Source organism: Chiloscyllium plagiosum, unplaced genomic scaffold (genome assembly GCF_037043375.1).
Source record: "Chiloscyllium plagiosum isolate Xiang-an unplaced genomic scaffold, Cpla_swu_hap1 HiC_scaffold_46, whole genome shotgun sequence".
NCBI classification, from domain to species: domain Eukaryota; kingdom Metazoa; phylum Chordata; class Chondrichthyes; order Orectolobiformes; family Hemiscylliidae; genus Chiloscyllium; species Chiloscyllium plagiosum.
In genome coordinates, this window is record NW_028270184.1 from 60,045,774 (window position 1) to 60,069,812 (window position 24,039).

The 24,039-nt window shown below is 43.9% G+C and overlaps 1 protein-coding gene across 1 annotated transcript in view; it reads right to left on the reverse strand.

The window, feature by feature from the left end:
* Window positions 1–22,991, reverse strand: part of LOC148136356 (putative G protein-coupled receptor 139) — an 84,437-nt gene extending 61,446 nt beyond the window's left edge. The window contains exon 1 of the mRNA XM_087983708.1: window positions 22,859–22,991. Within this exon, the coding sequence (XP_087839834.1) occupies window positions 22,859–22,991 (133 nt within the window). The remainder of the gene's footprint in view (window positions 1–22,858) is intronic.
* Between the last annotated feature and the right edge of the window lie 1,048 nt (window positions 22,992–24,039).

Consider the following 24,039-nt stretch of genomic DNA (forward strand, 5'->3'; position numbering starts at 1 on the left):
TCAAGCTTAGCAATGCTCAATCCAGCTGCATGTTCAATATTGCCTTGTTACTGATATGAATTGACTTTATGTCTTTACTTCCACAAGTCCTATACGATCACTTCGTATTTCTGGGTGATTTTCTGGATCTTACTCCATTAAGACCAACGTAAAGTAACTGGTCATTTGCTTTGCCATTTTCCTGTTATCCACCATAAGCTCGTTTCTCCCGATTGCAAATTTCCACATTTGACTATGTTTTTTTTTTCTTTTGAAATATAGATAATATATTTTTGCAGTCTTTGTGTTGCTGTTTGCTTGCATGAATGTTCGCTTTTTGATTTCCCGATCAGTTTCATGGACTTCCCTTTTCTGGATTGCAATATTTTGAGAATTCTTAGGATTCCACAATGTCTGGAATTCTTCTGAAGTCACGTCCTGTGATTAATATATTCTTTAATTTGTTATGTTAATCATCATTAGGTCACTTACCCACTCTTTGGTGTTTTCACCTGAAATAAGTAGAATTATCTTTCGGACTATGCAGTAATTCTATCAATCTCCTGGTCCTGACCAGATATATTCAGGAACACTTCAGGAGGACAGAGAAGTAATAGTGGGGGCCCTGGTTGGTACTTTTGTCTCATCAGTAGCCAAAGGGTGAGGTCCCGGAGGACTGGAAGGTAGTGAATGCTGTGCCCTTATTCAAGAAGAGCTACAACTAAAAACCTGGGACCTATAGACCAGTAAACCTGACATCTCTCGTGGACAGGTTTCTTGAGAAGATTCTGAGAGAGACGATATACATGCATTTGGAAAGGCTGGGTGTGATTATGAGCAGTCAGCACGTCCTTGTGCATGGTGAATCATGGCTCAAAGATTTGTGAGAGTGCTATGGTGAAATGACCAGTAACTTTGACAAGGGCATGGTGGTATACGTAGAGTATATGGATTTCAGTAAGGCCTTCGGTAAGATTCCACATGGTAGGCTGCTCTGGAAGCTTAGATCATATGGAATTGAGGGGGAGCTTGCAAATCAGATCCAAAATTTGCTTGATGGTAGGAAACATAGAGTTATAGTGGAAGCATGCTTGTCGGACTGGAGGCCTGTGATGAGTGGAATGCCTCAGGGATCGATTCTGGGACGATTACTTTTTGTTTTATACATGTATATTGTATATATATTTACATATTGCACACACCTATGATTTAGATGAGAATGTACAGGCATGAATTATAAGTTTCAAGGTGGCACTAAAATAGGCAGTATTGTGGACAGTGAGGAAGATTATCAGAAATTTCAGAAATTACAGCAGTGCCTTAATCAGGTGAGGAAGTTTGCCGAGAAATAGCAAGTGGAGTTCAATACAGATACAGATAGGTGTCAGTTCTTGCATTTTAGAAAGTCAAATCAAGGTAGGAGTTTCATGGTGAATGGCAGGGTCTTAAGGAGTGTATTGAGACAAGGTGACCTTGGAATTCTGGTTCAAGGTTCTCTGAAGGTGGAGTCGCAGGGAGATAGGGCAGTAAAAAATGGCATTTGGCACGCTGGCCTTCATCAGTCAGAGTAATGAGTATCGAAATTCGGGAGTTATGTTGCAGTTATACAGGATGCTGGTGAGGCAATACTGGTAGTGTTATGTTCAGTGTTGTTCAAAATTTAAAATGCATTTGGACAAATACACGGATAGGAAAGATGAAGAAGGACATGGGGCAAGGGCAGGGAAATGGGGTTAATGTGCATGGACATTATGTTTGGAATGGAACAGTCTGGGCTGAAGGGCCTTTCTCCGTGCTGTCGGACTCTATGACTCTCACAATCATTGCTTCTCCCATTGAATGTTATATTATACTTCCCCAATTTAGTGGAGTGTACTTGACCCTCTGGACTCCGGGCTTCCATGATGTTTGACCAGAATGCTCAGACATTCGATATTGTATTCAGACGCCGTGTAAAAATGCAACATATTGATGTCACTATTCCTCAGAGCAAGGTTATTAGTTAGTCCTCCTGACAAAGCAACACCAAATCTGAAATACCCTGCTCTCCAGTTTGGTTCACAACGTACTGTTCAACCTACCTAATACACACTTACGGAAGTTTTTTCTTCACAGTATTAGTAGTCACTGCAGTTTCAGTGCAATTTGAGACCACCTATTGTTACTGCAGCACCACGATTATTTGTTACTCATTCACAGGATGAGGGCGTCGCTGGATTACCAGCATTTATTGCCCATGCTAGAAGGCAGTTAAGAGTCAGCAGCGTTGTCTTGAGTCTGGAGTCACATGCAGGTCACACCAGGTAAGGACAGCAGTATCCTTCACTCAAGGACATCAGTGAACCAGATGAGTTTTTCCAACAATCGACAATGGAAACGCTTGCTTCCAGATACATATTGAATTCAAATTCCACCATCTGCCATGGCAGGATTTGAATTCATGTCCCCAGAATATTACCTGGGTCTCTGGATTAAGAGCCCAGCGATAATATCACTGTGTCATTGATCCCCCTTGCATACATTAGAACATAGAACATAGAACATAGAAGAATACAGCGCAGTACAGGCCCTTCGGCCCTCGATGTTGCGCCGATCCAAGCCCACCTAACCTACACTAGCCCACTATCCTCCATATGCCTATCCAATGCCCGCTTAAATGCCCATAATGAGGGAGAGTCCACCACTGCTTCTGGCAGGGCATTCCATGAACTCACGACTCGCTGAGTAAAGAACCTACCCGAACATCTGTCCTATACCTACCCCCCCTTAATTTAAAGCTATGCCCCCTTGTAATAGCTGACTCAATACGTGGAAAAAGATTCTCACTGTCGACCCTATCTAAACCCCTAATCATCTTGTACACCTCTATCAAGTCACCCCTAAACCTTCTCTTCTCCAATGAAAACAGCCCCAAGTGCCTCAGCCTTTCCTCAAACGATCTTCCTACCATACCAGGCAACATCCTGGTAAATCTCCTCTGCACCCGTTCCAGTGCCTCCACATCCTTCCTATAGTATGGCGACCAAAAATGCACACAATACTCCAGATGCGGCCGCACCAGAGTCTTATACAACTGCAACATGACCTCAGTACTCCGGAACTCAATTCCTCTACCAATAAAAGCCAGTACGCCATATGCCTTCTTCACCGCACTATTTACCTGGGTGGCAACTTTCAAAGATTTGTGTACATGGACACCAAGATCCCTCTGCTCATCCACACTACCAAGTATCCGACCGTTAGCCCAGTACCCCATCTTTTTATTATTCTTACCAAAGTGAATCACCTCACACTTAGCTACATTGAACTCCATTTGCCACCTTTCTGCCCAATTCTGCAGCTTATCAATATCCCGCTGTAACTTGCCACATCCTTCCTCACTGTCTATAACTCCTCCGACTTTCGTATCATCCGCAAACTTGCTCACCCAACCTTCTAACCCCTCCTCCAGGTCATTTATAAAAATGACAAACAGCAATGGTCCCAAAACAGATCCTTGCGGAACACCGCTAGTGACGGCACTCCAAGATGAACCTTTGCCATCAACTACTACCCTCTGTCTTCTTCCAGCCAGCCAACTCCTAATCCAAACCTCCAACTCACCCTCAATGCCATTCCTCCGTATTTTTTGCAGTAGTCTACCATGGGGAACCTTATCAAACCCCTTACTAAAATCCATATACACCACATCTACTGCTTTCCCCTCGTCCACCTCCTTAGTCACCTTCTCAAAGAATTCAATAAGGTTTGTGAGGCACGACCTGCCCTTCACAAAACCATGCTGACTATCCTTGATCACATTATTCCTATCCAGATGTTCATAAATACTATCCCTTACAATTCTCTCTAAGATTTTGCCCACAACAGAAGTGAAACTCACCGGCCTATAGTTACTAGGGTTATCCCTACTCCCACATTTGCTAGCCTCCAATCTTCTGGCACTACTCCTGTAGACAACGAGGACATAAAAATCAAGGCCAATGGCTCTGCAATCTCCTCCCTTGCTTCCCAGAGAATCCTAGGATAAATGCCATCAGGCCCAGGGGACTTATCTATTTTCACCCTTTCCAGGATTTCCAACACCTCTTCTCTACATACCTCAAAGCCATCCATTCTACTTAATTGTGACTCGGTACTCACATTGACAACAATGTCCTGTTCCTGATTGAATACTGACGAAAAGTATTCATTCAGTGTCTCCCCAATCTCTTCAGCCTCCACACGCAACTTCCCACTACTATCCTTGACTGGACCTATTCCTACCCTAGTCATTCTTTTATTCCTGACATACCTATAGAAAGCCTTAGGGTTTTCCCTAATCCTACCAACTAAGGACCTTTTATATCCTCTCCTTGCTGCTCTTAGCTCTCTCTTCAGGTCCTTCCTGGCTACCTTATAACTCTCAATCGCCCCAATTGAAACTTCACGCCTCATCTTTACATCGGCCGCCCTCTTCCATTTAACAAGGGATTCCAATTCCTTATTAAACCACGGCTCCCTCACACGACCCTTTCCTCCCTGCCTGACGGGTACATACTTATCAAGGACACTCAATAGTTGCTCCTTGAACAAGCTCCACATATCAATTACACACTTGCCTTGAAGCTTACTTTTCCAGGCCACACATCCTAAGTCATGCCTCACAGCATCATAATTTCCCTGTCCCCAGCTATAACTCTTGCCCTGTAGTGCACACTTATCCCTCTCCATCACTAGAGTAAAAGTCACCGAATTGTGGTCACTGTCCCCAAAGTGCTCACCTACCTCTAATTCTAACACCTGGCCTGGTTCATTACCCAGAACCAAATCCAGTATGGCCTCACCTCTTGTTGGCCTATCTACATATTGTGTCAGGAAACCCTCCTGCACACATTGGACAAACACTGACTCATCTAACGAACTTGAGCTATAGCTTTCACTCTTCTCTTGAATCATCCTCGCAATCCTTTCTTCTACGTTTCTAGGACTATTAGGAGGCCTGTAAAAAACTCCTAACAGGGTGAGCTCACCTTTCCTATTCCTAACCTCAACCCAAACTACCTCAGATGGCGAGTCTTCATCCATCGTCCTTTCCACAGCTGTAATACTATCTTTGACAAGCAATGCCACACCACCCCCTCTTTTACCCCCACCTCTGACCCTACTAAAACATTTAAACCCTGGAACCTGCAACAGCCAATCCCATCCCTGTTCTACCCATGTCTCCGTAATAGCCACAACATCGAAATCCCAGGTACCAACCCAGGCTGCATGTTCACCTACCTTATTTCGTATACTTCTTGCATTAAAGTATACACACTTCAAACCACTTTCCTGTTTACAGGCACCCTCCTTTGAAATTGATACCATGTCCCTAACCTCCCTACACTCTAGGTCCTGCACCCTAAAGCTACAGTCTGGGTTCCCATGCCCCTGCAGAGTTAGTTTAAACCCTCCCAAGAGCACTAGCAAACCTCCCACCAAGGATACTGGTGCCCCTCAGGTTCAGGTGCAGACCATCCTGTTTATAGAGGTCGCACCTTCCCCAGAAAGAACCCCAGTTATCCAAATACCGGAATCCCTCCCTCCTGCACCTTCCCTGTAGCCACGCATTTAACTGTTCTCTCTCCCAATTCCTCGACTCTCTGTCACGTGGCACGGGTAACAAACCAGAGACAACAACTCTGTTCGCTCTAACTCTGAGCTTCCAACCTAGCTCCCTGAAAGCCTGTCTAACAACCTCAGCGCTCCTCCTACCTATGTCATTGGTGCCAATGTGGACCACGACTTCGGGCTGCTCCCCCTCCCCCTTAAGGACCCGGAAAACACGATCAGAGACATCACGTACCCTTGCACCTGGGAGGCAACATACCAAACGTGAGTCTCTCTCGTTCCCACAAAACCGCCTATCTGTGCCCCGAACTATCGAGTCCCCAATTACTATTGCTCTGCTCTTCTCCACCCTTCCCTTCTGAGTAACGGGGACAGGCTCCGTGCCAGAGGCCTGAGCCCCGTTACTTACCCCCGGTAAGTCGTCCCCCCCACAAGTATCCAAAACGGTATACTTGTTCTTGAGGGGAACGGCCGCAGGGGGTCCCTGCACTGGCTGCTTCCTCCCAGTCCCCCTCACTGTCACCCATCTATCTGCCATCTTTGGAGTTACTACTTCCCTAAAGCTCCGATCTATGACTCCCTCTGCCTCCCGAATGATCCTAAGTTCATCCAACTACAGCTCCAGTTCCCTAACGCGGTCTTGGAGGAGCTGGAGATGGGTGCACTTCCTGCAAGTGTAATCAGCAGGGACGTCCATGGCATCCCTCACCTCAAACATGTTGCAAGAGGAACATTGCACTGCCTTCACTGCCATCCCTCTGAAAGTAATCTTTTATAAAAAAAAACAAACTGGGTCTAAAGAATAAAACAAGCAAAATGCAGCACTTACCTACTTACCACAACGGGTCTTTTATTTAGGTTAGAGGAGGAGGGCGGGTGGGAGACACTACCTCTGTAGTGCCTCGGGTTCTTCTCCTGCGCGCTTTTATAGGAAAGAAAACCTACCCGGCTGCCCCTCCGGTCTTCGTCACTTCCCCCTGCTGCTCCTGCTCTTTCTGTAAAGAGAGAAAAAAAACACCGCTGCCCGCTACCGGTAAGTAATTTTAAAACAAACTGTCTTACCTTAGCTGCTGCTCGCACTCAAAGTGATACCACTGCAAGGCTCAAGCACGACCACACTTGCATACCTAATTTCCATAGCATATGTTGTAAAGTATTTACGTGACAGATTTAGTTTTGATATATAACACACTAATGTTTGCTTCATCTTGCTATTTGTAAGATCCACCCAAACTGATTCTGTGGGAAGTGAGGGAAAGGGTCTGTGGCGTTATTAGCGATAGACTTGGACAAGACATTCCGGGAGACTCACCTCAACGCTGAGATGATCTGAAGAATTGGTCAGCAATACAGGTCAAGATCAATATTCTTTCCTCCCACTTTGCCAGGATAAGCGTCACCATATTCTTCTGCTCCCTCGCACTCGCTGTATATCTGTTTTAACACATACCTCCGACAAGGCTCACACTCTATCTTCAAATAAGGCTCAAGCACGACCACACTCACTGTTGACTTCAGCACCTTTCTTCCCCCACTTTTTCGGTCACTGAAGCAATAGCGCCCCACACTAATACCACTGCATGGATACAACACTCTGGTCAGACTCCCTCCGGACATCTCACCCTTTCCCTCTCCCCCTATACCAGCATTGACAGCAGGGACACCCACCCCCACCCTCACTTCGTCCCTTCTCTCTCCCATTCCAGGAGAAACATCCTGGAATATGACATAAAGGACCAAGCCGTGTTTTAGAGTGCCCGATATCCGTTCCCTCACCCTCTACCTCGAGATGTGGGGAGGATCCTGGAAAGAGCCAGAGAGGACCAGGACACCTTGTGTGGAGATTTTGAAACATCGACGTCCCACCAACCAAGTAAGCAGGAATGTTCAGTAAAGAGCAATTCTCAATTTAAACTCGCTGGCATTTCCAATCTCATCTCTCTCACTTTTCAGGCTTAGTTAAAAGCATTAATGAAAGACTAAAAATAAAAATAATGTTTATTCTCTTCAGTAAAAATGTTAAAAAGAAAAAAATAAACGATATAAGTTCATTACGAAATATCTAAAACATGACTTTCATTCAAAATTATGGGCAATCCCTCGTAAATACTCGACATCATTCGTCTCACTAAATCTTCTTACGAGTGTTTGTATTCTAGCATCTGCTTCTTTAATTTCAACGGAATATCGTTCCCTGCTATCAAATGCTCAAAGCAAATGTCCCTTCCTCTCTGAACTTTTCGTAAACTGTCAATATATTTCCAAATAACTAATTGTTCCACATCAAGTTCGCATTGTCATCTCCTGTGGGCAGCTTCTGCATTATTGTTTATTTTGTCCTCATTGTTTAAAGTTCTTTCATATAAATTCCTCATTCCAAATGGTAAAAGCAGTGAACGCCAACCATTTCCTCGCGTAATCTTCTACCTGCATTGTTATCCTCGAACCAGTCCAGCAGCGGTTGCAATTATTCTGGAAGCGCATCAGACAAATGTTGAATAGCTGCATGAATTTTTTCAATCGGAATAAATGCAAGACCAATTATCATTTTAGCTCTGAAGTCAATGTTGTACTTACTCAAGTGTCTTTTTAAATATTTTTACTGAAGGGAAAAAAACATTATTTTTATTTTTATTGCTTTGATTAATGTTGTTATCGAAGCCTGAAAAGGAATAAATATGAGCTACGCTGAAATAGTTCTGCCCTAAATGTGTCTGCGGCAAAATGAGCTGCACCAAACAGGCCGCACCAAACACAATGAAGTACTCAGTAAATTACAAAGCACAGGGGGACGACATATAACCATCCCAGGTTGTTATGCAGAAGCAGGGATGTCCTGGGTAGCTGACAGGAAATGCAGAGTAGAGATCATTTCTCATTTTGTGTTTGGAAAGCTGCAACGAGTGGAGTTCTGCAGGGACCTGTATGAGGTCATCAACAAGTTGCAATCTATTCTAATGAACAGGATGAAGGAGATGGAGCTCAGTTTGATCATGCACCAGGATAGTCATTCAATAAGATGTCAAATGGAGACAGAGCGTCTGCAATGGGATACAGACAGGGGACGGCAGAGCGTCTGCAATGGAATAATACAGGGGGGAGCGCAGAGCATTTGCAATGGGATACAGACAGTGGAGTGAATACTGTCTGCAGTGGGATACATACAGGGGAGAGCAGAGCGTCTGCAATGGTACAAACGGGGATGGCAGGGCATCTGCAATGGGATACAGACGGGGGAGGACATAGCGTCTGCAATGGGATAGGGACAGGAGGAGGGCAGAGTGTCTGCAATGGGATACAGACAGGGGAGGGCAGAGCGCCTGCAATGAGATACAGAGAGGGAGAGGGCATAGGTTCTGCAATGGGATAGGGACAGGAGGAGGGCAGAGCGTCTTGAATGGGATACATACAGGGGGAGGGCAGAGCGTCTGCAATGAGATATAGACAGGGGGAGAACGGAGCGTCTGCAATGGGATACAGACAGGGGGCGGACAGAAGGTCTGCAATGGGACGCAGACTGGGAGAGGACAGATCATCTGCAATGGGATACAGGCGAAGGATAGTAGAGCGTCTGCAATAGGATATGGACGCGGAAGGGCAGAGCATCTGCAATGGGATACAGAGAGTGGAGGGAAAACTGTCTGCAGTGGGATACAGATAGGTGAGGGCAAAGCGTCTGCAATGGGATACAGACAGGGGAGGGCAAGGCGAGGGCAATGCATCTACAATGGGATACAGACAGGGGAAGGGCAGAGCCTGTGAAAGGGAGATAGACTGGGGAAGGGACGCATGCCTGCAATGGGATACAGGCAAGCGGAGGGAAGAGTGTCTGCAATGGGATACTGATGGGTGAGGGCCGAGCGTCTGCAGTGGGATTCAGATGGGGAGGGCAGAACGTCTGCAATAGGATACAGACAAGGGAGGGGAGAGCATCTACAATGGGATATAAACGGCTGAGGGACGTGCGTCTGCAATTGAATACAGACAGGGGAGGCGTAGCGTCTGCAGAGGGATACAGACGGGGAGGGCAGAGCATCTGCAATGGGATCCAGACAGAGGAAGGGCAGAGTGTCTGCAATGGGATATTGCGAGGGGAAGGAAAAGCATCTGCAATTGGATACAAACGGGGGGGCGGGGCAGAGCGTCTGCAGTGGGATACAGACGGGCAGGGCAGAGCGTCTGCAATGGGATACAGACAAGGGAGGGAAGAGCATCTACAATGTGGTACAGACGGCTGAAGACAGTGCGTCTGTAATGGAGTACAGACGGGGGGAGGGCACAGCGTCTGCAATGGGATACTGACAGGAGGAGGGCAGAGCGTCTGCAATGGGATACAGACAGGGGGAGGGCAGAGCGTCTGTAATGTGATACAGATTGGGGAGGGCAGAGCGTCTGCAATGGGATACAGACAGAGGATGGCTGTGAGCAAGGCTTCAGCAGATAAAAAAGCAGGACGATATATATGGGATGGAAATTTTCTGTTTTGGGGAAAAGACGAAACAGTAAAATTTTATTTAAATGCAAGGAGAATGCAGAACTCAGTGTTACAGAGGGATTTGTGTGTCATGGTACATGAATCACATCAAATTAACCTGAATATGTAACAAGTGATTTGGAAGGTAAATGTGATTCTGTTTCGTGCAAGGGATGTTGGGTATGATCTTAGCGATGTTTTCTGCATCAGTACAGGGCATTGCTGAGATTACATCTGTTGTATTATGTGTAGTTATAACTGTCTAAACTGAAAATAAAAAAAAAAACAAAATTGGTTTCGAAACGTTTCAAAGATGTTTCTCTTTACTCATTCTTGGGATGAAGGCATTACGTTATGAAAAATTAACAGTTCGGCCTGAGAATGAGGGATGTTTTATTGACCATATAAGATCTTGAGAAGAGTGGAGTTGGTGAATACCGGATGGATATTTCTTCTTGTGTGGGAGAATAAAACTGGGGAAATACTTTAAGAATAAGTCAGTTTCAAATGAAAGGTCAATGGACAGAAACATTGAACTGCGAATTCTCTTCCTACTTGCTGACAGACAGGCGGAGCTTTTCCAGCAATTACTGTATATGTTTAAGAATATTCATTTTAACACAGATATTGTGACGACATGGAACGCTTATTTTTACATTATGCAAGCACATATTAACACATCTTCAAAACAAGTATGACCATTTATTATTAATAAATTGATTCTACAATAACGCACTGACCTGGAGTCGAGAATGCGATGGAGTCATACAGTTCAGACAATGTTCAAGAAGAGCTCACAGAGTCCAGTGTGGGACTGATAACGTTACTGATTTAACTTACAGATGGAAAATGTAGCCTATCTGTGAAGGAACAGTCTATTACTCCCTTTCTGTTACCCTATTGCTCATCACAGAAATGAGTGGGAGTGAAAAAAGCCCAGTCGTCTTTCCCACTAATGGAAGATTCCTGATGAGGATTCATTGGAATCTCCCCATTGCCTGAAGCAAAACAATTCAGCCAAATTCATATGTTCCATGAAGAAATCCCATTGCCAGAAGGCTATGCAAGCAGAATAACTACAGAAGTAATTATCTGACTCGATAGTGAGGGGAACAGACAGGAGATTCTGTGGTTGCAAATGGGAATCCGGAATGGTGTGTAGCCTTCCACATGCCAGGGTCCTGGATGTTTGAGAGCGGCGGCAGAACGTTCTCACCAGTGGTGCGGGTGGGGGTGGGGGGCGCGGCAGGAAGCAGCCAGAAGTCATTTTGCACATTGGTACAAAGAACAGAGTGACACAGGTAGAAATCATGATGACATTCGACATAGTGATTGTAGAGAGTTAGGGAAAAGGATAAAATAAAGGACCAAGACACTGGTAATATTCAGTTCACTTCCACTGCTCCGTGCTAGTGAGGGTAAGAACAGGAGAATGTGGCAAATGAAGGGGTGGCTAAAGAATTGGTGCAGGGGGCAGAGATTTTTGGATCACTGGGATGTTTTGTGGGGCAAGGTGCCGTGTTCAGGAAGGACGGTTGTACCTGAACTGGAATGGGACCAATATCCTAGCAGGCGGATTTGCAACTGCTGCAAGGGGGTTTAAACTAGATTGGCTGGGGTTGGGGAGGGGTGGGATGCTCAACAGCAGGGAGGCAGGTGCGAGGCTAGAAGGAGATGCAGTAATTAGAAACAGTAAAATGAAGAGACAAGTCAGGCTAGACAACGACAGGGATCAAAGAATGCCTGTTGGATTAAATTGCAACTATTTCAATGCAAGATGGCTGACAGGTAAGGTCGATGAACTCAGAGCATGGATCGGTGCGTGGGACTGGGATATTATAGCCATTACTGAAACATGGCTAAGGGAGGAACAGCACTGGAGCTTAATGCACCAGCGTAGAGGTGCTTTATGCGGGACAGAGATGGTGGAAAGAGGGGAACAGGAGTTTCATTTTTGATTAAGGCGAATATCATAGCAGTAATCAGAGATAAAATAACTGATGGATCATCCTGTGAGGATTTGTCTGGGGAGCTAAGAAAGAAGACGGGAATGGCGATAGTAGTTGGATTGTACTAGATGCCCCGAAAGAATAAATGAGGAATTAGGGGAACAAAAATATGTAGACAGACTGGGGAGACTTGCAGGGCCAATAGGATTGCATTAGTAGGAGATTTTAATTTTCCTAACATGTCATAGAATTAAGGACGGAGATGGGGTGTATTTATTAAGTGTTTTCAGAATAGCTTCCTCAAACAGTAAGTAGAGGGTGCAACTCGGGACGGGACGAAACTTGACCTACTCTAAGATCTAGAGCAGGACAGGTGACTGAGGTGACAGTGAGAGAGCACTCTGGGACCAGTGACTATAGCTCTGTTAATTTTTAAATAGTTATGGAGAAGGGCAAAACTGCACCACATGTTCAAGTTCAAACTTGGGGCAAGGTGAATTTTGTTGGAATTAGACAGGAGCTTGGAGGAGTTGGTTGGAGGCGTTTGTTTGGAGGCGAAGGGACCTCCTGCAAGTGGGAGGCCTTTAAATGTGGCATGTCTACAGTTCAAGGTCTATATGTTTCTGTGAGGGTAAAATGCAAGGTTGGTAGGAAGAGGGAACCTCCGATGTCAGGAGATATTGAAGCTTTGACCAGCAAAAAGGAGGTGTGACTCAGGTCCAGGCAGCTGGAATCGAGGAAATACCTGGAGGTATACAGGGGATACAGTACTTCACTAAAGGAGGAAATCAGGAGGGCGAGAGGGGTGCACAAGATTGTTTTGGCTGAGAAGATTAGGGTGAATTCAAAGAGTTTATTTAAGTATATTAAAGTAAAAAGAATAACTAAATAAGAATATGACCCCTCAAAGTCCAAAGTGGACATGCATGCCGAGAACCGTAGGAGATTTGCGAGATTCTCAATGAATATTTCTCGTCTGCCTTTACCGTGGAGAAAAACATGAAGATCAGGGAGGTTAACAAAGGTAGTAGCGTTATCTTGGGGTGAGTCAATATCACAGGAGGAGACGTGTTGGATGCATTAGAATGTATAAAGGTGAATAAATCTCCTGGTCCTAAACAGGTGCATCCAAGAACACTGCAAGAGACTACAGAAGAAACTACGGGGACCCTGGCTGATATTTTTGCATTATCGTTAGCTACTGTTTAAGTTCCAGAATATTAGAGATTAGCAAATGTTGTGCCATTATTCAAGAAGGGAATCAAAGAAAAATCTGGAATCTATAGACTAGGAAACCTAACATCTGTGGTCGGTAGGTTACTTGAGAAGTCTCTGAGGGATGTGATACACATGCATTTGGAAAGATAAGGTTTGTTTAGAAATTTTTTTTTTGACAAGATTCAGTATGGAAACAGGCTATTTGGCTCAACAAGACCACACCTGTATTTACCCCTGACGAATGCACATAACACTATGGGTAAATTAGCATGGCCAATTCACCTGACCTATACATGTTTGAATTGTGGAAATAAATTGGTGCACCCAGAGGACACCCACGCAAACACAGTGAGAATGTGCAAACTCCACACAGAGAGCCACCCGAAGTTGGAAACAAATCCGGATCCATGGCACTATGAGACAGCAGTACTAGCCACTGAACCACCATGCCACCCTTGCTTTTTTCAACACAGTTCAATGACACAGGGACAAAATCTATTTTGCCCTTCACCCATGATGCACGTTCCAATATCCATTGAAAATGTCATCTTTTTTTTTATTAGTTTGTTATTATTCATATAGGACAAACAGGAAGACAGCTAACAATCCGCATCCATGAACATCAACTAGCCACGAAACGACATGACCAGCTATCCTTAGTAGCCACACACGCAGACAACAAGCAACATGAATTCGACTGGGACAACACTACTATCATAGGGCAAGCAAGACAGAGAACATTCAGGGAATTCCTAGAGGCATGACATTCATCCACAAACTCCATCAACAAACACATCGACCTGGACCCAATATACCAACCACTACAGCGGACAGCTGAAACTGACAACCGGAAGTGGCAGGGACAGACCACTATAAACACCGGAGGAAACATCAAAGAAGCGCTTCACAGGAGGCTCCCAAGCACTGATGATGTCGCCTAGCCAGGGGACGAAACGTTTGCAACAAAAACTTCCAGCTTGGCGAACAGAACCACAACAACGAGCACCCGAGCTACAAATCTTCACCCAAACTTTGAATTATTATTAATCGTTGTTTTTAGACTGTAAAGATTGCATGGCTTTGTGAGTGGGAGATCATGCCTCTCAAATTTGTTTGAATTCATTGACAAAATGACTAGGAATGTTGATAAGGGGAGGGCGGTAGATGTAGCCTGTATAGTTTTCATAAAGGCCTTTGACAAGGTTACCATTGATAGGCTGGTCTGGAAGGTTAGAATCGCATAGAATCCAGAGAGAGCTGGCAAATTGGACACACAATTGCCTTCATGGTCGTAAGCAATGGGTACTAGTGGAAGGATGCTCTCGGACTGGAGGCCTGTGACACCTGATGTGCCTCAGGGGTCGCTGCTGGGCCCATTGCTGTTTGTTATCTGTAAGAATGAAATTCTGGCGAATGTACAAGGCATGATTAGGAAACTTGAAGATGACACTAAAATAGGTGGTATCACGGACAGTGAGGAAGTATATCAGAAATTGCAGCAGGGCTTCGATCAAACTGGAGAAGTGGGACGAGGAATATTTTGGCAACGTTAGATCAAGGTAGGAGATTCATGGTGATTGGTAGGACTTTAAGGAGTGTAGTTGAGCAGAGGGACCATGGAGTTTCGGTCCACCGTTCTCTGAAAGTGGGGTCATATTTAGACATGGTAGTGAAGAAGATTTTTGCCACACTAGCAAGCATCGGTCAGGAAATGGAGGCAAGCAGTTGGGAAGTTATGTTGAAGTTATTCAGGAAGTTAGTGAGGCTGCACTTGTAGTGTTGTGTTCAGTTTTAGTCACATTGCGATCGGAAGGATATTTTTAATTTGGAATGTGTGCAGAGCGAATTTACAAAAATATTGCCAGAACTCAACAGTATGAATTATAGGGAGAGGTTGGACAAGGGAGGACTTTTTTCTTTAGAGAATAGAAGACTGAGAGGGATCTTATAGAAGTTTACATGGATAGGGAAAATGGATCCAGTTTTTGTTTCCTAGAGTTCGGGAATCGAGGAGGAGAGGGCATTAGTTTAAGGTGAGAGGGGAAAGAATAAAAGGGAAACTGGTGGAAACTGCTTGACACAGAGAGTAGTACACAAAGGGAATGAGCTGCCAACGGAAGTGGTTGAAGCATTTGTATTAACGATATTTAATGGGCATTTGGGCAAGTACATGGACAGGAAAGGACGAGAATGCTATGGGCCAAGTGCTGGGAAATGAGGTTAGTGTGGTTGGATATTTGGGTCAGCATGGACGAGTTTGGGCCAAAGGGCCTCTCTGCCTCACTCCATGCTGTAGGACTTGATGACTACAAATAGAACAGCATTTGGGTCAAACTCTCATTTTTCATTTGGTCATGAATTCGAATTATATTTGGACAATGTTCTTTCAAGTTAACTTTGCAGATATTTTGCTTTTCAGTTTGTTATCGACAATACGTGTGTGTGTCTGTGTGTGTGTGTGTGTGTGTGTGTTTGTGTGTGTGTGCATGTGTGTGTGTGTGTGTGTGTGCATTTCTTTGTATTTTTCAAAGGGAAATATCAATGTACGTATTTGCAATATCTTCTCGTCATTCCACTTTCCATCATAGTTTGAGCAACTTTGTTTTGTCATAAACGTGTTGGTTTAGTAGATAAAGAAACGTGCCTGACTTGTTCCTAATACTGACCCTGACACACCCAGAGAACTATATCATTTCGCCACATCACCAACCTAGTTGTATTTTTTTTGTGGCCACTGGAAGCTTGGGGCTCGAAAAGGGAGCAATAAGCCATAAAAACACAGGGAATTATCGACTCAATCAGCCAACGTCAGTGTCGAGGAGTTCGTTGAATGGGATTCTGAGGGATTGGATTTACAAATATCTAGAAAGACAAGGAGTGATTAGGGGTAGTCAATATGGATTTGTGTGGTGGAAATCATGTCTAATTAATGCGATTGAGTATTAGGAAGAGGTGGCAAAGAAGATTGAAGAAGACACTGTGGTGTACATTGTTTACACAAACTTGAGCAAGGCATTTAATAAGGGTTCCCCATCGTAGACAGATTACTAAAATTAGGTTATATGTAATCTAGGAAAAGCTAACCAATTGGATACAGAATTGGATTGAACGTAATCGAATGTTTTCCAGACTGAAAACCTGTGACCAGCGGTGTGCTGAAATAATCAGTGCTGAGCTCACTGCTTTTCATCATGGCTATAAACAACTTTGATGTGAATATCGGATGCATGGTTAGTAAGTTTAGAGATAACATCACCAAATTGGTGCAGTGGACAGTGAAGAAGATTATCTCAGAATATAAAGGGATCCTTGACCAGCAATAAACCAAGGACTGGCAGATGGAGTTTAATTATATATTTGTGAGGTTTTGCATTTTGGTAAGTTAAAGCGGGGTAGTGCCCTGGGGAATGTTGCTGAACAAAGAGAACTACGGGCGAAGATTCATAGTTCCTTGAAAGTGGAGGTTAGGTCGGTAGAGTGCTGAGGAACGTGGTTGGCATGCTTGCCTTAATCGGTCAGAACATTGAGTACAGGAGTTGGGATAGCGTGTTGCGCTTGTACAGGACGTATGTGAGGCCACTTTAAGAATACTGCATACATGTCAGTTGACTCTGCTAAAGGATGGATGTTGTTAAGCTTGAAAGGCTTCATAAAAGGTTTACGAGATTTTCTGGAACCTGAGGGTTTGAGCTACAGGGAGGTGATGCACAGGATGGGGCTTTTTCCCCTGGCCTGTCAGAGGCTGAATGGTGACATGATAGAGGTTTAGAAAAGTCCTGAGTGGCATGGATAGTCTGAATGGGCAAGATCTTTTTCCCAGAACTAGATGGCATAGGGTAAAGGTGACAGGGCAAAGACTTGGAAGGGACCTGAGGTGAAACTTTTTTATACAGAGGCTGGTGGGTGTACTGTCAGAGGAAGTGGTGAAAGTGGGTACAATTACACGTTTAAACTATATCTGGTACATCTGGTATCTGTAAAAGGTACATAAGTAGGAATGGGTCAGAGGGATGTGGCAAGTGGGCCGAGATCTGATTAAGATGCTTGATTGGCGTGGACAATTTGGACAAAAGGATCTGTTTCCACTCTATATGACTCTCTTATTCTCACAGCGATATGAGGAAAAATTCTAAAATGGCCATTCGAATGGGAATTCTCTTCGCCAAGTTTGTGGTGCTTCTCTGATTACAAGTATTCACAGCTGAGTCAGTTAAAGATTTGACAGAGAACTGAGTCACGGATAATGGGACACAGAGAGGAAGATGAGGCTGAGACCACAATCTGATCAGCCACAATCTTAATGCCTGGTAGAGAAGGCTCAAATTCTGTAATGACCCACTCCTGCTCCTCAGCCCCATGTTTCTGTGTTCCATTCAACCCCTCTATCCTGCTAGACAGGAGCAGTTGGAGTCCACTTACTGTTATAGCATGGTGCACAGAAACAGAGGAGACGATTTCGTCCCTCAAAACTGTCCCACACGGTTTGGGACATTTGGAAAATGTAATTGGAAGTCCCAGGTTGGGTATGAAAGAGGTCGCTCATCTCTTTTTACAGAGCTCCCCCTCTCTGTAACTTGTGCTTCATTTGTTGATCATGTTTGAGACCCAGATTCACTGTGAATATCAAATCTCATCCAGCAATGGCTCATAAAATCCGCTGGTCTCCCTGATTGCAACATTACATAAAAGACCTTCCAGGAAAATAACACCTACTAACTTTCCAGTAACAGAATGGGAGAACATCAGGAACAGGGGCAGGTCATTCCCATCCCAAGCCTGCCTTGCCCTTCACTAAGATCAAGGCTGACCTGCTCCAAGTCTCACATCCTCCTCAATGTCCAAGTCTTCTTGTGCACTTCCATAGAACACAGAACAAAGAACAGGACTGATTTGGAGATGTTGGTGTTGGCCTGGGGTGTACAAAGTTAAAAACCACACAGTACCAGGTTATAGTCCAACAAGTTTAATTGGAAGCACACTAGCTTTCGGAGCGTCGGTCCTTTATCAGGTGGTAGTGAAGGGCTTAATCCTAACACAGAATTTATAGCAGAAATTTGCAGTGAGATGTAACTGAAATTATACAATGAAAAATTGATTGTCTGTTAAGCCTTTCATCTGTTAGAATACCATGATAGTTTCACTTCTTTCATATGTAAATCACAAAACCTTTTTTTTTTTAAGTTGCATTCCCAGGTTAGCTGTTTACAATTGTGATAGCCAGACAATATGTTGAAGGTATTGGCCCCCATGTTCTCTGTCTATGCCATGCTGTTTAGCTTGATTCTAATCTAAAAAGCGAGATAACCGATTTTTACATGAATTAATGCAGTTTTTGAGCTCAGAGTTCTGCATGAATGCATGCAGTTAGGACCTTCAGCCCTCGACGTTGTGCCGTTCATCCTACTCTAAGATCAGACTAACCTACATGCTTCTGTTCACTTTGTTCTATGTGTCTATCCAAGAGTCTCTAAAGTTTCCCTCACGTATTTGACTCCACTACCACCGCTGGCAATGCATTCGACACACCTACCATTCTCTGAGTAAAGAATCTACCTCTGATATCTCCCCTAAACTTCCTCCAATTACCTTAAAACTATGTCACCTAGTGACAGACATTTCTGCCCTGGGAAAATGCTTCTGGCTATTCACTTTCTATGCCTCTCATCATCTTGTACACCTCCAGTGAGAAAAGCCCTCGCTCCCTCATGGTTTCTCCATAAGACCTGCCCTCCAGTCCAGGCAGCATCCTGGTAAATCTCCTCTTTACCCTCTCTGAAGCTTCCTTGTCCTTCCTATAATGAGGGTCCAGAACCGAACACACTATTCCCTGTCCGGTCTGAGCAGGGCTCTATCGAGCTGCAGCATAACCTCGCAGCTCTTAAACTCAAACCCCTGCAACTGATAACCAACACACCATACGCCTTCTTAACCACCCGATCAACTTGGGTAGCAACTTTGAGGGATTTGTGGACACGGCCCCCAAGATCCCTCTGTTCCTCCACACTGCCAAGAATCCTGCCTTTAACCATGTATTCAGCATTCACACTCGAGCTTGCAAGGTGAATCACTTCAGTTTAAACTCCATCTGCCACTTCTCAGCCCAGCTCTGCGTCCTGTCAATGTCCCGTTGCAACCTACAATAGCCCTCCAGATTCTGTACCACTCCAACCACCTTTGTATCATCGGCAGACTTACTAGCCCACTCTTCAACACCCATATCCAAGTCATTTATAAAAGTAACAAAGAGCAGAGGTTCCAGGACTGATCCCTGCGGGACACCACTGGTCCTTCTCAGTGATCTAGCTTCCCTAACTCTCTGCGTAAGAGAATTCCTGACAATTACTACCCTCTGTTTGAGGAAAGCCTTCTGTGCTTCTGCACCAAGACTTATTGATATGAACAAAAGAGGGAACACAGGGGTTCAGGTAAGAGAAACTGACCCTGAACTCAAGGCAGTATTTGACTGAGGATAACATCTAGGAGCCTGAACAAAATCACACTTTATGAGAATTAATTGTGACCGGTCCAGTGTTTGGAGTCATTCATGACACAAGGGAAGATGATTATTATCGGAGGGCATCAATCATTTCAGCCGTGGGTCACATCTGCAGGAGATCTTCAGCGTAGCTTCCTCAGCCCAGGCATCTCCAGTTTGTCATCATAGAATCTCTACAATGCGGAAGGAGGCTATTCAGCCCATTGAGTCCTAACTGAAGAGATTGGATTCCCTACAGTGTGGAAACAGGCCCTTCGGCCCAACCAGTCCATACCGACTCTCCGAAGAGTAACCCATACAGACAAATTTCTCTCTGACTAATTCACCTAACATAATGGACACTTTAGCATGGCCAATTCACCTGACCTGCACATCACTCATGGCAACAATAAACCATCAGGATTTCTTATTTCATTGATAACCTTTGGTAAAGAAACCTAACATTTTTGCCCTGTCTGAACTAAGTATCACCTCAGATCCACAACAATGTGGTTGGCTCCATATTGCCTTGACAAATGGCCGCATGGTCAAGGGCAGTTAGGATGGACAACAAATGCTGCCCTTGCCAGTGATGCTGGCATCCCGCGAAACAACAACATTAAAGGTGAAATAACCAAGGAAATGTGGATGCTGGCGATCTGAAATAAAATTCTCTACTGTCTGAAAGAATGTTAGAGAATCTCAGCAGGTGTGGCAGTCTGTCGGAAGAAACACAAATAGCGTTTCGAATTCAGTGAGCCTATCAAAACTGAATGCAACTGAGAAATAATATTATTATATCAGGGATGGTTGGAAGGGTGAGCAGAAGGAAACCGGAGCACCCGGAGGAAACTCATGCAGACAAGTATCTAGTTGCCACGTTCCTTATAAAAGGTTCCAATTTTTTTTTTTCACAGCTGACATCAAGCTATTTAGTTTTCTGTTTTCCCTCTCCATCGTGTTTTTAATATTTAAGTTTACAATAGTTGTTTTCCAGTCTGCAGCGTCCTTTCCATAATCTAACTTGCTTTGAAGAATAATCAGTAATTCTTTCATTAGCTCTGTTCCCATCTCAATCACTCTGGGATGTAGCTCATTAGATGCAGAAACTTATGAAACTTCAACTCAATTAGATTTTCAATAACATAAGCTTCATTAATTCTGATTTACAGCAGTTTCCCATTTTTACCAGTCACTCTGTTCCCTAATATTTCTGGAAATTATTTTCTGTACCTTCCTCTGTGGAGATGGAACCAATGCATTCATCTCAGCAGACAGATGATTTCAGTCAGCTCGTGAATACAGTGGAGGATTGCACTTCAGAGATGGTGGATATATTACCCACTGCTGCCTGCAAAGTCCCAGAATTAATACAGTTTAATTCATCGTGAGTGTCAGCACAATCCTGTCCCCGGTGTGAGACTGCAGATTATAATGAAGGAGGGGATACAGCTCAGTGACCACCTCAATTTTGAGACAAGCTGATTTTACACTTTACACCTGAATGGGTGCAGCTTAGACAAATATTCCTGGAAATCCCAGAGAGTATAGTACAGTGCCCTGCTCCTCCCTGTTTACACAGCTTCCCTTCTTTGGATTCTCAGCTCCATTTGTTTCCCATGGTACTAGACACACTGTAAATGCAGTATTCAGAGTGGGGCCCCAGATCCTCGGGGCTCCCTGAATGAACTCAGTAGCTGACATCGCAATCCTGAGAACACCATCCACAGAGCCTCCACTGACTTTCTAGATGACAGCAGCAAGTCATTTTCCCCACACCCATAGTGCATCCATTCAGTGTTGAAAATACCTTGGTCTCCTCAGTTTCTCTTCCTGGCTGAGAAAGCTGTTACATCTCCATAAAGTCACACAGTAACAGTTTCTCTCTCCAAGAAGCAGTTGACAATGTAACATTATGTTTCTCTATATCTCAGCGACTACAACTATTGCTGATGGAGTTGATCACCACACTCAGAGACGAGAAATAGAAGAACATGACTCACAGTAAGCAGTGACATCCCATAATAAATAATTTATTCAGGAATATGTGAAAAGGGGAAATGTTAGAATAAATTCCCATTCCATTTTCCTTCTAGTCCATCATCAGCAATCCTTTTTCTTGCTTTTATTTTCTCTCCCTCTCTCTCTTTCTCTCTCTCTTGCTGCACATGATCCACTCACCACAAACCTCCCGCTCTCCCTTCCAACCGTCCCTGATATAATAATATTATTTCCCAGTTGCATTCAGTTTTGATAGGTTCACTGAACTCGAAACGTTCAGTCCCGACAGACTGCCATACCTGCTGAGATTCTCCAACATTCTTTCAGACGGTGGATCATTTTATTCGGATATCCAGCATCCACATTTCCTTGGTTATTTCACCTTAAATGTTGTTGTTTCCCTGGACGCCAGCATCACTGGCAAGGGCAGCATTTGTTGTCCATCCTAACTGCCCTTGACCATGCGGCCATTTGTCAAGGAAATATGGAGCCAACCACATTGTTGTGGGTCGGACGGGACTCTTAGTCCAAATAGGGCAAAAATGTTAGGTTTCTTTACCAAAGGTTATCTATAAAATAATAAAAGAAATCCTGATGGTTTATGGTTGCTTTGAGTGTAATTAGGGTTCATTCTAATTTTTGTCACTGAAATTTAAATTTAGCCATCGACATTGGTAAGATTTCAAACAATTCTTTTAGAGTCATAACCTGTGCCTCTGAGTTACACGGTCAGTGACGTTATTACTCTTGATACAGAGTTCCTATTGTGAAGTAACGAGAGAGAAAGTTTGTGGTCAAACTATTTGTAACTGGAAGAGAAGTCAGATGAGAACTGGAGCCACATAATTTCTCGTTAATTAAGGGGTAGATGATGGCGAAGTCAGCAACAGAACTCAGGCAGAGTTGGAAACTGGCCATATTATGTCGGTGGGTGTCGGTATGTTTGATGACAGATAGAATACGGAGACATAAAACAGCTCACGGTAAAAAGGAGACTCAAGGTTCCGAACAGTCTTTTTCCTTCTCAGATGTTTACAAGTAAGTAGGTTTGGAAATACATGAAAAGGAAGTGATGTTTGTGACTGAAAGTTTATGTATTTGTTAAATGTAATTAACCAGAATAACAATAACATTCAGCATCATTTATAGAATTGACAGAGATAAGCTTACCAGGAACACCAACAATAGCGAGAATGGGATAGTACCCAGCTTGAATAATCATCATTCCGGCTCGTATCCGCCATTCTAACCATGCCCAATCCCGAGAAATCCAGTAAAGACCCCAAGATAAACTCCTGTCCATTGTTGTAACATTCCAGTCTAATGTTCTCAGATTCTGATCCATTGCTGGAATATTCCAGTCTAATGTTCTCAGAATCTGATCCATTGTTGGAACATTCTAACGTTCTCACATTCAGGTCTCTTTCTCTTTCTCTTTAGCTGCTGATCCCAGTTTTGGTGATGATGATGCTGCCTCTGATACATGGCATAACAAGTTGAAAGAAGCCCCTGATAATGGAAGAGGGAAACCCTCCAGTGACCCAGTTAGATCTACGGAGACTGGTATTAATCACAGTCACTGAACAAAAAGTTCCAATTAACCCCTTTCACGGGAACTCTGACATATCACAATAATACTTGGTGTGGGTGGGATTTTGACATTATTGATTATTGGGCTAATGGCATATCTCCATCTGTAAATGTAGAGGTGAAGGAGAGAGATAATGCTTTTCTTCAGAAGTTCGAAGATTCTACTGTGTTTTGGCAGGGGAGAAATTGCTGAGCTCCCTAGGCCATTTGTGTCTGATCACCAGGCCTGCTACATCTTTTCCTTTTATTTATTTATGTTTAACTTTGACATTTATCTGTCGAGCATTAAAAGGCTGAGGTGGGTTGAGGCATTTTTCAGAGACACTTACAGTGCCATAGACGGTGTAGATACAGTCATTTCCTTGTGGTACTTGAAGCTGCGGACTGATCCTGTGGAGTAATGGTCAAACTCTCACAGAACCAGGATTCATAGTTTTTCCTTTTGCCAGTTATTGCTCGGGTTTCAGCAAGGTTGGAAGGCAGGAAAACTATCGCAGGTGCTACACACTCTCTCTGTGATTTCTCTCGGTACTGTCTTTTGATGTTCTTTCCTCCTGGATTGGAGAACTGCATGTCAGACAATCTGTTTCCTGAATTTGTTTATTGACATTTGTGTGCTTATTGTATGATACCATATTGAAATAGTTATTGTATAGTAGTTAAATAAACTATTGTTCTGCTAGGTTTTCCAACAGAATTACGTTATTGCAAGTTCCTCTTCCTTTTGTTGTCTTTTGTGTTTGAATAAATTGTGTTTTGCT